This window comes from Heliangelus exortis, chromosome 4 (genome assembly GCF_036169615.1).
Source record: "Heliangelus exortis chromosome 4, bHelExo1.hap1, whole genome shotgun sequence".
Classification (NCBI taxonomy): Eukaryota; Metazoa; Chordata; class Aves; order Apodiformes; family Trochilidae; genus Heliangelus; species Heliangelus exortis.
In genome coordinates this window covers 28,443,405-28,460,589 of record NC_092425.1, presented here as the reverse complement: position 1 = coordinate 28,460,589, position 17,185 = coordinate 28,443,405, and the positions used below count along the sequence as shown (strand labels likewise).

General features: G+C 38.7%; 1 protein-coding gene across 3 annotated transcripts in view; it reads right to left on the bottom strand.

The window, feature by feature from the left end:
* Positions 1–16,826, bottom strand: part of GABRA2 (gamma-aminobutyric acid type A receptor subunit alpha2) — a 61,819-nt gene extending 44,993 nt beyond the window's left edge. The window contains exons 1-3 of one of the 3 annotated variants that reach the window (XM_071743628.1): positions 16,625–16,826; positions 15,810–15,898; positions 13,150–13,265 (exon numbers count right to left, since the gene is read on the bottom strand). In XM_071743628.1, the coding sequence (XP_071599729.1) occupies positions 13,150–13,265; positions 15,810–15,880 (187 nt within the window). In that variant the 5' untranslated portion in view covers positions 15,881–15,898; positions 16,625–16,826. Of the gene's footprint in view, positions 1–13,149; positions 13,266–15,809; positions 16,211–16,239; positions 16,512–16,624 lie in introns of those variants that run through there. The other 2 variants (XM_071743627.1, XM_071743626.1) reach the window with 2 other exon arrangements.
* Between the last annotated feature and the right edge of the window lie 359 nt (positions 16,827–17,185).

The following is a 17,185-nucleotide window of genomic DNA, read 5'->3' as shown; positions in this document are numbered from 1 at the left end:
ATGGCCTTGTATTTTGCATCCAAGCATGTCAGGAACCACGGGTAGAAAAAGGCAGTGCCATTATTTAATAGATCAGTGTATTAGTGGGTACTCTAAATGCATTTTTTTTTGCAGCAGGAGCCTCAAATGTATTTTTAATAGGTAATACTGTATGAAATTCTGTAATTTCAGAAGATGGTAACACGGTCAAAGAAACTAGACAGCATTCTAATTCTTCTATCAAACCAGCCAGCACTTAGTATTTTAAGCCAGGTGAAATAACTATGAAGTACAGGCAATTCATATTTACCCAGACTACTCTAATATTCTCCAAAAAGCTTACTAAAATCAGCTGGAGATTGTGTGTATGTTAACACCCTAAATACCCAGGGTACATAAGAAAAAGGTAGGCACACTTTTTCTTTACACTTCCCTGATTCCCACACAGCTGCTGAAATGCAAGGAAAGGTGGAATAGAGTTATGGGATTTGAAATACAGCACAAATCAGACTGGCTGCCAAGCTGCCTTTATTTTATTCTTAACATTTTTTTTTACTTGGCAAGACAAGCCACAGAATGGTCATGGGTAATAAGCTGCTTGCTTAACAGGAGTCCTGACAAACAAGTTCATGGCTTGACCCAACAGAGAATCATGGCAATAGATAAATCAAAAAGTACACCCTAAATGAGGAAAAAAAAAAAAAAAAAAAGCAACATGGACAGTAATGGGGCAATCTTTTTTAAAATTCCATTTTAACACATTACAGAGGTGTCAGTTATTCTTGCGTTATCTAGTTAATAATAAAAAAATGGTCTTAGATCAAGAGTGTACCATTTGCCTACAAGAAGTGTACTATAGCACTCAGAAGTCCCACGGATGAGCCACTTGAGTGTCTCCAAGCTACTTTACAGACTGCTGTGTTTCCCAGAATCTCCTCTAAAGCATACTCCCAGGATACTCCCAGAGCTTGGATTAAAAGGAGTAAAATTTGTCTTCCATGGCTGCTTGTGACAGGAGAATTCCCCTCTGTCCATGGGATTTTCAGAGTCTGTCAAGCTTCTATATATGGAAAGGCTTTATATTTGGGACAAGTATCTGGTTTTAATATTAAATAAATGGTTTTGTTTTTTTTAAAAGCAGGAAAACCAAAACAGAATTTTTTAATTTGAAAGGATGCCTAATATGATTTTAACTAAAATCCAGTTTTTAAAGTGCATATTCTTCTAAGCCAGTACTACAGTTTTCTGAAAACACAGACACCATCTATCACAGAATATTATTTGAGAAGAACTGGTTATTTTTATAATGGCATATTAGGCAGCAGCAAACAAGATTATCTGGGCATTTTTTGTTGGTTTTTTTTTTTTTTTTAATGGACAATGGAAAACATTATGTCTGGTTAAAAAAGAAAGAATTTTCTGACAGATTTTAGCACTCAGCAGATAGAAAGGGATTATTAAGGGTGTGACCGCTGCCTTATCTCAAACAACAGGCATATTTATATTTCTCCTTTCTCCTATTTTCTCATTTATTTCTCCAGGAGGAAATATTTTCTCTTTTGACCAGAAACTGCATGAGGCAATGCAGTACCAAGTTCACATTTAAAGATCCAGTAGACAGAAGGTCACAGTTTGGTACTCAGTTAATACTATGGGCACGGATAAGGACAGTCTGTAAAATGCCATGGTATGCCCTTAGGACAGCAGAGGGGTTTTATCAATACAGCACTGAATCTAAGGCTCAAATTTCTGTTTTTCCTCATTTATACTCTCCACACAGTAATGGAGGCTCCTCAGCCTCTTTCCATCCAGAAGGGCTTCATTCCTCATTCAGTAAGCCTATAAATTGTGAAAAATATAAATTACTTCAAACAATGAGAACAAAAAACATCCACAATAGCCTTCAGACTGTCAGTAAAAAAGATGTATCTAGAACCTTAGGCTTGTGCATTCAGGGTAGGAATGGTGCCTCCAGCCAGCTCTGAATTCCTACAGATAAATGCAGACTCTCCCTCCTCCATCCTTTCTCTGCTCTCTAGTGTTGTGCTGAAAGGCTCACACACTAGATTGCTCTAATAACTCCCAATCTCCCACAGAAGTGGTCAGAAGAACCTGTTATCCTGGGAAAACTGAGAATGGGTACAAGAAAGAAAGAGCAGGGAATGTGCTGGAAGACAATTACCTCTCTTGGATTAGAGAATCAGCACCAAGCAATGAAGAGCAACAAAGAGATTAAGAACTCCCAAGAAGAGGCAAGTTTTCAGTCAGAAGGCATTACTATTCTGACACTCTAAATTCAGGTATTTGAGGGATCAAGAGGATGCAGTTTTTAAAATTAAAACAGAAAGTGTTAAACTCAGATAGGTAACTCCATGAAAGTAGATATACCTGGAAGATCACAAAACACTTCAGGAAAAAAAAAAAAAGAGATTTTCACAACCCAGTTTATTTAGATGCCATCTTTCCAGATGGAATGCATCTTCTGCATAAAACTTGGCACTCAGGTCAAATCTGTGTTAGAAAATATGTGACCTGTAAGACAGAGTCGTACTGGGGCTTGGTGATATCACCACTGCTAGATCATATCTCCCCTTTACTTCACCCCCAACGTACCTTTAGCATTTACACAAATATACAAAGCTGCTAATTTTGGAAAGTAGTCTGAGTTCCCCAATATGTTTTCACTGTCATTGATGTAAGAAAAACTATGAAGCACATATAAGGTTTTACAGCATACATCAGGTTTTAGCCGATCCTTATTGAACTATATGTGTCAGAACATAATGAAGCTCAGTGGTCCATGGCATTGAATTTGGACTGCAATCAACTCTATTAGTCATAACATTACAAGATTACAAGATACTTAATTTACAGACTGTAAAAAACCCAGATAAAGCAGATGGAACATTCATGCTTTTTGTTTCATTTCTGCAGACAAATTGCAGAATAGGCTGCATGATCTCTAATGGCTCAACAAAAAAAGCATGTGCAGAACCAAATATGTATGTATGGACACAGAAAATAAATGTAATTTTGTCAACCAAAACTAAATCCGATTGCTGACTGCAGCTACACAACTTTTACTAAAATGTTTCATGTCCTCTGATGTGCACAGTGATCCCAGGTAAGAGGGAAATTAATTTACACTGCTTTCAGAGACTTTACTGCTGTAATTATTAAACAGCCCCCAACACATTGCATGGAATTATGGAAAGTAAATCAGAAGCCATGCACTACAATCAGAGAAATGGTTCCCAAATAACATCACTTCCAGAAGGTTAGCAGAATCACACCTTCCTGATGTTCAGATAATTTCAAAAAACTAGTGCTGTCATACTCTGCAGTATAAAGAATATTATTGTTAGGATGACAGTGGTAAACAAAACTTCCTCTAGCTTGTGATTAATTTAATTTGAGCATTTATCTGAAAGAAGACACAAAAATATGTTTCAAGATTAATCTTGGCATGCTAAAGTGCTTTGATTCTTATCGTTAAAATTTATTAGACTTTTGTCAGCACTAATTCAAAATCTTCAGCTGATGCTTTAAATTACCAGGCTGGTGAATTGTACAGCAACACAAAACATTACCTGATATATCCTCTATAACTGCTTTTTAAAACAGACAATTCATTGTTCAAAACAAGTAATATCAAAAATTTCAACACATGCACATACCACAGTGATGAAACTGATGACATTATCCTACTTTTTAGTTTCCAAAGGGTATTTGAAAAAACTGTCATTCAGCTGTCTTCATTTGCCAGTTGTATTAAAGGGGCCAGTGTTCGGTATCACCATTTCCCTCTTATTATCATATTTCCCTCTTTCACTCTTCATCTGTTTTGTCCTCCCCTTTCCAATATTCCTTGTTCATAGTTGCTTGTTTGTTTGGTTTTTTTTCACCAAGGCTTGTATAATCCTAGTGCCAGGTTACTGAAAGACAGTCTTATGTTATACTTCCTATCTATTTCTTAGTCTTCAGAAGCTACTATTAGATACTGATGGTAGCCACTAACAAGAACTACTAATAACAGCAAGTAATAGGGGCCAAAATACTGTAAAAAAAAACCAAAGCCTATGCAGTTTTAATGTACAGGTAATGGCAATGTCCTTCTGCATAATCCTTGCTGCTGAACTACCTCTCTCTACACACTCCTGATTCTAAAAATCGAATGCATTAGAGCACTGAAAAGATTGCTGATAAAAAGGTCATGAAATGGTGGCACTCCAGGAAAACAGAAGCAGGAATATGTAGTCATGAATACTGCCAGAAACAAAACCTGTGCTGATGGTGCAAAAGGAAGACCATAAAATCTGTGGGCAGAGAAGGGTCTCTGCTATCTACCCAAAGGAAGCTGCTTCTGCATCGTATTCAGCCTCCCCAGTCTACTTTCATTACATACAAACTCTTTCAGGCAACTGGACATGACTGTACCTGGGAGGAAGGTAAGGCAAGCCTAGGCTTCATACCACACACACACACATAAAAAAAAAAAAAAAAAAGCCAACAAAAAAAACCTGCTGGATCTACATGGCATATCTAACCTATATTTAGATGGAGGGAAATAAATTAATGGAATTTTGGTCAAAGAAAAGAGTTGGGTGTTTTCTAGAAGAATGTATTAAATAAATATTAGAAAGGAAACAGACAACTGTCAAAACAGAGGAAAAGAAAAGGAAGACCTCCATCAGGCCACTTCAGAAGGGCAGGTCTTAGATGTTGTCAAGTGCCTCCTGAGGGGGTGTTGGGCTGTACAGTGTTGCACAGCTTTGTACTTCCCTATATGCTGCCCATCTAATGATGACACAGTAAAATGGGAATGATTCCTCTACTTTAAAATACTTGGGTTTTCCATATTTAATACTTTCCAGGACTACAGGTTTTGATGATAGTTGGAAAAATGAAGCTACAGTCACTTTTAATCTATTAATTAAGACCCAACTTCTGCTGAATGTTGAAAAATCCAAGGCAAAGACCATAAAAAAGGGTATGTTCCCTGTTAATTTTCCAGACCTCTCCCACTTACTTGAAACCTTCTGTTTACTACAGGGGATTTTTTATGAATAATAAGCCCAACTACAACACTGTGCATTCTAAAACTCTTATTTGCACAGGTATTTTTATTCAGAACTGATATTCTAAAATAAATTTTTTCACAGTTGCCAATTGAGATGGAAAACATCAGCTATTATTTCACTGTCTTGCTGTTTGTAAATCACAGAATCTTAGAATAATTAAGTTTAAAAATTATCTTTGGAAATTCCAAAGCAGATCCCACTCTGAAGACAGATCAGGTTGCTCAAATCCTGTGAAATTTTGAGTGCCTCCACAAAGATGGAGACTCCACAGCTTCTCTGAGAAGCCATTTCAACTGTGCTGAAAATCCACCATCAGGGGCCTAACAGTTGTAAGCTTGTCTACTAAAGCAAAGCAGGGAGGGGGAAATTGCTATTTCATTTGTTTTATCATTTCAGATTATGTCTCACAAATACAGCACTGTTACAATTGTTTTCAGGACAATCAGGCCTTGAATTGAATAGAATCCTGTTGTGCTACGCAGAATATAAACACAGAATATGGGAAGTATGCTTAAATGCATATTTGCCATTAGAGGCTGCAAGAACTAAAGTTAAAAAAACCACAAAAAACAGTCTCGTCCCCACAAAAAAGCTAAAGGAAGCCTGTATGTCCATTTAACCTCAAGTTCTTAGTTTCCATTGAAAATAAAGCATCAAAATTTACCAATGAACTGTCTTGAAAGAAAGTTATGCATGATTATGCTTAAATATTGGTTTTTGTCACATGGGCACATGGCTAAAATAGTGATGCTTACTCATATCATAGTGAGATGTAAATACCAGTTTTTCTTAAAACAAACATACTCCATTTTGCCAGCTCTGTTGAGCACAGATTCTCTGTTGAGCACAGAATCTCCACAGATTGTCAGTGTCCAGAAAAGGGCCACAAAGATGATCAGAGGGCTGAAACATCTCTGCTCTGAAGGCAAGCTGAGAGAATTGGGCTTGTTCAGCCTGGAGAAGACTGGGGATACCTTAGAGCAGCCTTTCAGTGCATGAAGGGGCTACAGGAAAGCTGGGGAGGAACTTTTTACAAGGGCATGTAGAGATAGGACAAGGTATAATGGTTTTAAACTGGTAGATTTAGGTTACACATTAGGAAGAAATTCCTTAGTGTGAGGGTGGTGAGACACTGGAACTGGTTGTCCAGGGAAGTTGCAGATGTCCCATCCTTTTAAGTGTTCAAGGCCAGGTTAGGTAAGGGCTTTGAGCAACCTGGTCTAGTGGAAGGTGTTCCCATCCATGGTGTTGGGGGAGGTGGATCTAGATGATCTTTAAGGTCCCTTCCAACCTGAACTATCTAGGATTCTATGATTTTATGTATCTAAAAAAATTAAATTCAAAGAGCGTCAGGCTTTTATTAACTTCTGGTTTAACAGTTCTTCACCATAACTTTCTCAATAGCTTTAGATGACTATGCAATTGAATAAGACATCTCTATAGTTTTCTTCTTACATTCTAAAGTTAGTCCTCTTCTTAAATTCTAAAGTTAGTCCTCTTTTTGGTATACCTTATTAAAGAAAATATTTGAAAAATAAGTTTCTGTGTGTCCCTTATACAACAAATACTCAAAACTGAGTAATCCATGGCTACATCATAGCAGTAAGATTTAAAAGATTTCCCTGATACTGTTTATAAGTACAACTTTTATTGTAACTCAGAGCACTATTAATTTTACATGACAAGATGTGTCTTTGTGGCTAAAGAACGGCTAATGGTATTTTCATTGTAAGCAATATATACATTGATTTCTACATTTTAAATTCATTTTTTTCTTCATTAAAATCCACTACTAAAAATCCATGAAATCCATTAAAATCCCCTCAAGATACCCTGGATGAATTTCTAATGCTCTTAAATATTTCTGAAAACGTTTCAGAGTTAGACTATTTAAATAATAACTGTATTTCCAATTCAGGTGGCATTACACAAATTGTACAATTTCACAGGGGTAATAAAAATTTTGGAACTATAATATTGGAATCCTCTGGTAGTAGACTATTAAAACTAGTCAGCACAAGTGAGAAACAGCTCTGTATTACAGAGAGCAAACTTGCTGCAAAATTTATGTAACATGATTAAACGTCTTAGTGGGAAGCAGTCAACTGTGGAATACCTTGGATATCAGCAAGGCCACTGAATTTCAACCAGTTCCTAAATAACCCAGAATAAAAGTATCACTGAAAAAAAAAGGTGATGTTTGTCTTAGCCCATCAAACCTGGCTGAACAATTAAACCCTCCTTTCAGTCTGATTTACAATGAGCTTCAATGCGCCCCACAGAAATCTGCAGTATTTGCTTTCATGTCTTCCTTGTAGCTGAGATAAAAGTAAGTGAAGTCTTAATTCAGCCTTGGTGTCATAAACACTATTTCTAGCATTAGAAGCAAATGCTGATGCTTTGCCAGGAAAAAAAAGAAAAAAAAAAAAAAAAAAAAAAGTTACTGATTATACATGTTCAGTGAACTGGGAGATTCTCTCAAATAAGTTCCTTTATAGGCCTATAAATGTTAAAGTACCTGGATTTTTGCTACCTGGTAAGAAGCAGAGCACCTTACCACTTTGCACAGTGTAACACTTTCTTCTATGGCAATACTCTGCACAACTGTAACAATTTTATTTTGATGCTTTCACTGTTGATTTGTCCTCAGACTTTCAATAAATATATAAATAAATAACAAGCTTTCTTTAGCCTCTCAGCCACTATTCTATCCTACAACATTTTTCTTGTTTGTTCTTCAGGATCAGAGCAGTTTCTGAGGGTTTCTTATCCTTCTGCTTTTCTAATGATTCACTCCCTAGAATGCTTATCACCACTGAGTTAGTTCTGTTCCTAGATTTTAGCACCATCTGCATGCCCTGGGTAACTAATTAAACAAGATTTTCATATCTTCCTTCCTCTCTATTGCTTTTCCATTTTTCACAAGGAATGCTTTTTGTAACAATACATTATCCACAACTCTAACATAAATAATCTGCGTTTCTCACTCATTCCTCTGAAAGCACTCTTATGGCCAGATTTTAAGTGACCCTTCCATTCCCTTGGTATGCCCAAGAATGACCATAAAGTAGTTTACTCCTTGGCATCCCAGCATACCTACATCAATACTGGGCTTTCACAAAATGCAAGTGCTGCTCTGAATAGCTCTGCACTGGCACTAGCAGACAGACATTAACATTTCCAAAAGACAAAACTGAAGCAAAGGGCTAAGGAAGCAACTAGAACTGAGGAGGGGAACTGGAAAGATTACTGAAAGCTTTTTTGTAGTGTTCTGTCTTAAAAACAGTAGAAGAACCTTCTTTTAGGATACTCCGAATGTGTATTAAGCATGATGAGGCTGACAAACAGCACTACATTTAATTGCCCAGCTAAATGACTGCTATAGCTACAAACTCTTCTAAAGCTGATTAGAAACTGAATCCCAGTGATACACAAATATACTATCCTAAATTTAACATATTCCAGATTATCAGCATACGATCATGGCCTGTTTCCTGGTGACTGGAGACACACAGCTCTGATAATCACACACACACACACACACATCCATCCACATACAGCTCTCCTGATTGGGGAAGGTGGGGAGAAGGAAGAGGTTTCTGTGAAAAAATGTTTGTTCCCTTTTATCTTATACTGGTGAGCACATCATACAGCTTTCAATCACAGATTCTGGTACTCTACACTACTACACAGATTCTGTGCAATGATATATCCAGAGCTGCAAAGACGAATTATCATATCCACAAATGCTCACAGCTCACCATCTCTTAGACACCAATAATCAGCAGTATTCCTTCTCAGTTCTCTCCGGGTTTTTGTGCTCAATTTATTTACAAACTGTTGTGGGAAAAGAAGTTTTGGAATGTCTATAGGTGAAAAATAATTGGAGATTCTTGTTTAAAGCAATCAGAACATCAGAAATCCACCCCGCATCAGAGATGAATCCTTCAAATGGAACCACAGTGGCATTTAATTTTCACCTACCTACTTCTTTGATAATCAACATTGACCTCTTCAGTTACAATGCGAATGCCATTCCTAAAGCTGGGGAGACTGACCAGAGATTGTGAAAAGATCCTCAAACCATGCAAAAATCACATAGCTCTTTTTGATGTCAACTGAATATGTCAATATGGCAACTGAAAATCTGGCTTTCAGGCTATGAGTACAGTCTCCTGTCCTCGTAACTTCCCTTTCTGGGTTTTTTCAAGATTTAAATTCTATGTTTTCTAAGTCTTAGATTCAATTGTATTTTATATATTTGAGAGAGCAGAACAGAGAGAAGGTCAATAGCTGCTGGAAATCACCAGTTTCAAATGTGAGAAAGCAAAGCAGGCTGAAAAGTATATGGAGATGATAAGACCATTTAATTATCCAACCTGGTATCAAAGCCCTAGCACACCATCTCCACTACTCCCTTTCTTCCTCTTTTTCACCTAAAGAGAAGCTACCATTTAAAAAAACAGTCATGCTTTTGCTCGTACTCCTGCTACACAAGAACATCAACACAGTAAAAGAGGGGACTGCCTCAACCTCTGTCCCTCTTTTCTTTAATCATGACTGTCTATGGGGTAAAGGTAAGCACACAGATAATTCATTCACTTCCATATTTGAATTCAGCTGTATCTCAGATTCAGCTCTCTTGTCTCATTATTTGGAGATGTAAATTCTCTTTTGGTCCCTTGCTTAGATATAGTGTCCCTGGTGTTGTGGATGTCTTTTTGCCCATGGTTTTATGGATTTCTTTTTGTACATGCTAATAAAAAAATAAAAAAAAAAATAAATCAAAGGATTCATGGAGAAGTGCTACCTTAAGTGTCTTACAAGTATAAGAGCAAATAGATACATGCAAATACCTTCCCAATTTTGAAGAAAGTCATTAAAAAAAAAAATCAAACTTTTGCTGACTTGTCGTTCTCATGGCTGTATTTCATACAAATTAGAGCTAATGACATAGGGAATTTGTTTTGAAACCAATTTTGGAATTTATCTTGATATCTACACAGAACTGGCATGGAATATTTGGGTAAAATACTTCATGTCAGAACTGAAAGTGCAGTCAAGAGTGTTCCAGCTGCAACCCTGTGCTTAGCATAAGATGAACACAGAGAAATTTATTTCCTTTTGAATACCCTCATGCCAATCCATATCAGCATAGTAGGTAGGGTATTATCTATATGAGAAGCCATATGAGAAGTCTCTGGCTTCAAGGAACAGTATAGTTCCTTCTCATACCCATTTTTTAGGCTTTTCATTGCTGCAATATTCATACACCATTCAAGGATCCCAGCTGGTAGGATAGCAAATAGCCAGCAGCCAAAACCTGTTTATATGAGAGAATTGCAAGGCCAGTAAAAGTTAAAGCTGCTTGACAGTCTATAGAAAATAGTATTTAGTTCTTAAGTATCAGTAAAGCATCAAGTTACATATTTTAAGCACTCACACCAAGTCTCCCAATAAAATTAATTATAAATCTATCCCTAAATTCAAGAACAAATTCTCAAACAGACAATTAATTATTTGCATGTATACACAGTTCCTGAAGGAGCCTACACATTTCCATTTTGCTGGTCACTAACTGGCTAAGATGACAGCATTAAGGTAACACTTTTCATTACTGAAAACATTTTTAATAATTCTTTACAACGACCTAAATTTTTGCTGTAAAACATCTCTGAAAATGTCTTTCACAACAGGTGAAAGTGGGGTGGTGAAAAACTCTTCCTTTCAGAAGTATGCAAAGGAATCCCTCTCAGCCCCTGCAGAGTTTCTGTTAGGCCAGACTGGGATCTCAGTCGTGGTTGTGTGGCAGGATATGAGAAGCTGCTATGCCAAAGGGAATGCTCTACTGGTTTCAACTGAATTATTTCAGATTCATATAAATTCAAGTGTAACAGAACTGAGATTAGGTATATTAAATTAATGACATGTGGCTTGTCTGTGCAAAAACACTTCTAGAAACTATCAGGACTCACTAGGCATAATGTTTACAACAAAGACGAACAATTTCCATTTTTCTTTTCAGAGTATAGATCAACTGAGAAAAAAGTGCTACAAAATTCCTGAAACATGAAACTCCACCATTACTAGGCATTATGTACAAAAGAATTGCACAACTGGTAAATTTCATATCATGGATTATCACAACTGGCTTTTGAACTAGAATTCTTTTGAACTAGAAACATCCATCCGCAAGTATTCTTGCAGATTAAGACAAAAGTATCCTGAATCATAATGGTTTCGTATGCATTAAACAGTTTCATTTTACACCTTCTCCATGGGTTGATTGCCATGTATGCCAATATCAAACAGATGTTAACTCTTTAATTTTTATGCTCTCAAAGTATATTTTAATTATTTAGGAGGTTTGGCAAAGAAAAAGAGGGAGGTATTTTGAAACAGAATTAATGGAAATTCTAAAAAATCCATTTGAAAAATGATTTTTTAATTAACATTTTCAATATTATACATTTTAAAATTAAAAAGCATGCACGACAAGCAAAGAAACTGCAGACTGCTCTCATTAAGTGGCACATTCCTTTTTGTAAACAAGAAAAGAATTTTTCATTATTTTTCTAATAAAAAACCAGCATTTTAAAAGTCCTGTCAATTAAACATGAGCTTTGTGCTGTGATGTTTCTGCAAGTCACCTGCAAGGCGTTGTACGTTTATAGTATGTCTAAACTCTTAAATTCAGGTACTTTGTAAAGAAATCAAATCTCCATGTAAACATCACTGTATAAATCTTCACATCAGCAGTGTTGTGTGTTTCATTTTATGGATCAGCTAAATTAAAAAATCCTTTAATATACAAAATTTCACAAGTCTCCACTGTACAGAAGCCAGAAATGGAAATGACAAAATAACCTAGGTTAAGATTAATGTAAAATAAGAAAGCTATTTTCAGCCATCACCAGCTCAAATCAACTTTATGCTTTGTCAGATACAAGCCAAGATTCTCCAGAACCAGAACAGCAGCTGAGCCACAGGTCAGCATTGAAGAGTGTTGACTAAAAACTGTGAGCTTTAACTAATTCCTCATTTGATAAAACCCAGGAGTTGCTAGACTAATTTCTGTGGAAGTTAGAGCAGGTCTCTAGCTTTGGGCCCGATCTTACTGAAATCAACAGGAACAGCAGTGGCTCACAGGGATTTTGCACTAGAAATAGTTTCAGCAAGCTTAAACAGTTTCCAGATTGAAAATTACAATTACCAAAACTGTTATGAATAAGAATAGTAACAGTGTTTTATTCTGTAGGTATTTATGTTAGCATAAATAGCACATAAACTGTAATAGTGGATAAAATATTATCAAACCCAAAATATTCTGCCCTTCCCCATACCACAGAGATCTTTTTGCACAGTAATACTTCAACAGGAAACAAATTATTTTATAATTTTTTGCATCCATGCTTACATGAGCTGGTATGCAGATTTCAAATGAAAATGTGAACTAATGCTTTGAAAAACAACTGACAGTCCTGGCACAAGAGTGCAGTGAACTCTGTCCTCCAGTATTCCCTTTTTCTATTTTTTTGTCCAAATGCCCGAATACATGCGAGGTGCTCAGAAGCAAAATGCTAATTATCACAGAAACCCTAATTCCTAGGAAGTCAAAAATACAACATTCCCATTGAACTTACTGAGACAAGGAATGAAACCAGAATGTGGATTTTACACACACCACACAAAACACTTGTGCAGATTTCTGAAAAACATCTGAGAAGCATCACATTGCAGGGAATCAAGCCTGCACTCCTTGCTCAACCAAAATTCCCTAACTGGAATAACAGAGATAGATGTTATTTTTGTTCCCATTCTGTTTTACTATGCTAAATCACCAGATATTCTTTTTTCATTTTCACTAAAGATAAATGTGTGAAAGTGCCTCCTTTCCATTCATATATGTTATCTTCCTCAAACTTCAAATTATTCAGCTGGGTGAATATAGACTTATAAATAATTTATCGAGCTATATACCAGCTGCTAGGGGGGAGGGAGGAACCAAACCAGGAGAAAGAATATGACTGCAGAAAATATAAACATTAGAAATTATTTTTAAAAATCCATCTTTAATTGTTTTTATTACCTCCTAATCCAGGTCTGAGACGATTATCATAACCATCCAGAAGTCTGTCTAGAATTCTTGTAAAGATGGTGATGTTATTCTTAGCTTCATCTTCCAGGGAGTCAGCCAGCACTGATCTAAATGGACATTTTACATTTTAGAAAGTGCTAGATATGATTTAATATACACTCAACATGCATTTTATTCAGGCTGGGCTTCTAATATTTACCTTGCTGATCTCTAGTGAGATAGGATTAAGAGCACATGAACACACAATTTATACATAACATGTTCAGAAACATAAAATTAGACAATACACTATTTAAAATTTCTGGGAAGTCATTTCCCTCTAGTTCTAGTCAACACTGTATCACTGTGAGAGCTACTTCAAGATCCACATTTAGATATGCAGGTGTAAAAGTCTAAAATGAGCTCCCAAGGCCTCGGTGGCACGTCACTCCCAGAGTGATAACCTGGGTTCCCACATACAAAACTGTCTCCTTCCAGTTCTATCCTATCCATCTTCACTCAAGTACACTCTATCTCTGGATAAATCCTGTGGATATGCTTCCACCCAATGGCCATGTAACGTACATGACCAAAAGAACTAACATGAGGGAAAACTCCAGCAATCATGCTCAGGGAGTCCTCTGATGTCAGTATTCGGTGGGTGGGAACAACAGTGCTGACTAGCAAGCTGCAGGATAGCTGTGGATAGCTTTCCCATCTCTCAAAATGCTATTTTCTTACAAAAAGCACCATCTGATGTTCCACTAGATGCAGACAAAGCTGATAAAAGTTGAATAGAAAAAAAAATTACTAATCAAGTGTCAAGAAGAATCTATAGATCACTGATTGTTTCACACTTTCCCAGTATAGAAAGAGATGTTACAGCCTCCATAGGACAGACCTCTGTGGAAAACACCAGGGGCTGGAACACCTATCTGCTGCCCAGCCAGCTGCGGCGCTGAACGGACCTCCCAGACCTGACCACCCAGAGCAAGGGATTTGTGTACTGAACAAGCACTCCCATGCAGACAGCCTTACATATGCAAATAATACTGTGCCAACAATTTTAAGAACCATGCATGTGAAAGACTGCCCAGCAGTCTTACCTACTTAATGCCAGAATATTGGTATCAAGGAAGCGAAGCATCGTCGGCTTCACATTTTATCATTTACATCTTTCTCACCCATCTAAATTGTTAACATTCGAGTATTTATCATCTCCAAACAAACTACTGGCCAAGGCATTCTTGAATGCCATAAAAACAAGCATGTTTTCTTCCTCCTCCACACCAAAAGAAGGCTTGGGTGACATTTTTTCTAAAGCAAGCTATAAAATTATTAAAAACAGGGCTTTGTGTCGGTCCCCAATTCAACAGCATGGAGGAAGTATTTAAATGTAAATCATTGCAGTCTGTGCTTTCCATCACATAAACCACAGAATGGACCAAAATCAGATAATTCACAAAGAACACAGCAAAATGTCATGTATGATTTTACTGATGTGGGAGTTTTTTCTTAATTTTAATTACTGGGTGGCTTATTTTTAATTTTTAAAATCTATTTCTGAACTGTAAATCTCTACTGTTTTTTAATCTTCTTTTCGAGATACAACAATTTTTTTAAACTCAAGACATCACTAAGAAAATAGATCATACAATTGTTTGAAATTAAGGTCAAATCCTGAAAACTTTACTCAAGCATAAACTCCTTAATTACGCATGTAACCTCTTTGACGTCAGTGAGATTACTCACTTGAGTAAGGGTTGCAGGATCTGGCCCACTGTGACTCAACTAATACTGCACTGTTGTTAGGAAAAACCTGAAATAGGGAACTATTTTCAGGAAATACTTTGTTCAATAGGAAATAGGCAAAAATAAATGTAGACTTTCTGAATCAAATAAAGCTTGTATTATTTAGCTTACAACCCTTCCCATATTAGGACAAGACTTACTGCAGTCAGAGCCAAAGCAAGTAAATCGAAGTTAGAAACTAGAATTAATTGCATGCTTAGGGAGATGGGAAACATGCAACTATTACATTATTAAAATTACTTTTTCTTCTGTTTTTACTTTAGAAATTGAGAACTTTAAACAACATAAGAAAAGTTGATTAATAAATGAGGCTATTGTTTTATTATAGGTGATTGTGAAGTTGTATGCTAACTCCACCTAGAGGTCTAAAGCTTAAGTAGCATTTTGAATTCTGTTATGCTGACCAAAAAAAAAAAAAAAAAAAAAAAAAAAAAACCCAAGGAAAGAAAAAAAGGCAGGCCAGTATTAAAAAATATGCAAGCATTATTTTAGAGGCTGTGGTTTGCTGTTCGACTTCACAATAATCTATTTCTTCGTCTTAACTGCTCCTGTACAGTTCAGATCACAATGATGTAGTAACCCCAGTAAATCTTTAAGATCCAGTAAGGCATATAAAGCAGTAATTTTTTAATGTCGAAATAAGGCATCGATTCACAAACTGTTTAAGGACAAGAGATTAGGCTTCTACTGCATTTGCTCTGGAAACTGCAATACTGCATTCAAACAGCTAAGAAAGATTTTATTTTTTTTTTAATTACCTTACTACATAGTATACTTCCATAACCTCTCACACAAGCTTACTTTTAGCAGATAGTAACATACATGTTTGTACTGACCATCAAAATTAAGCATCCTCTCACCTTGTTGGTAGCCACACCAATAAAACGAGAAGAACCAACTGCATCTCGGAGAGTGCCAGCTTCCTCTTCATCGCTGCTCTTTGCAAAACCTAACCGTGCAAGAAAAACACAAACCCACTCTCAGCTACAGTCAGTCTCCGCCAAGCAGTGCCTTCAACTTAACCCGAGGAAAAAAATATGTCACTTCAGCGGAGAAAGGCAACCACTGGATTTCTGCTGCACTTTTCACTACTAGCAACTTATTGTATCTCCATCTTTCCCAACGATCCTGCTCTGTGCAAAGAGGCAACGTATGATCAAAAGTGGCATGTGAGCCGACGCATCAGATGCTTCCCTTTTTCCGTAAGCTGAAAGCCCCAAGACGAAAAGGCACAAAAAAAAAAAAAAAAAAAAAAAAAAAAAAAAAAAAAAAATTCAAAAACGTACGCACAAAAAGACCGGGGTTTAACCATTCCTCGCCTCACCACGGCACACCGCAGCCGGGGGTGCTGCGGGGGGGAGTCATGCCATTCGCGGGGGTCGGTGCGGGGACCTCGGGCGAGACGCCCCCGGCCGCCGCCGAGCGCCCAACACGTTTGACAGCTGCTCGGCAAGACACCGGCGGCAGCCGCCGCCGCGGGGGGCGCGGGGCGGGGGTGGCCCCCGCAGGGCGACAAGTTGCGGAGCCCCGGACACGGCCCGGCGCTGCCCGCGGCGGCGGGGAGCCACGCCGGGAGGCGGAGGAGCGGGGTGGAGTGGGGGGGGGAAAGGAGGGGGGTGGTCTGGGGGGGAAACGCCGCCGGCCCGCGGCGGCCGGGGACCCCCGGGGACCCTACCTGGGAGCGGCGGCCGGGGCGGGGAGGGAGGGGGCAGGGAAGGAGGGAGGGAGGGATGGAGGGAGGGAAGGAGAGCGCCGACGGCGAGCGGGGCAGAGGGCGGCGGGCAGCGCGGGGCGGCCGGGACGGAGCCGGGCGGCTGCCGAGCGGGCGCGCGCGCGTGCCGGGGCGCGGAGGGGGGCGGCGGGCGGCGCGCGTGCAGTTGCGCGGAGGCGGTGGCAGCGGAGGGAGGGGATGGGGCGGGGGTGGGGAGAGGCGGTGGCTCCGCGGGTGCGGTGGTGCGAGGGGGCTGGGGTGGGTGCGGTTCCGTGCCCACGGCCCCGGGGCGGCGCGGGGGCAGGGAAGATGCAAGTCACCCTGCGTGAGCGGCGGCTGCTGGCAGAGGGGCTCCCGCTGCCTGCGCGGAGCGGGCGAGAGCGGCAACTTCGCCTGCGCGCCAAAGGTAAACAGGCACAGAAGCCGTCCCCGAAACCCTAAAGCACGTTTTCCGTGGCCTTCCTCAACCTTTTTATCGCCCCTCGTTAAGTAGGTGTTTAATAGGGCACACCCCAAACACCTGCC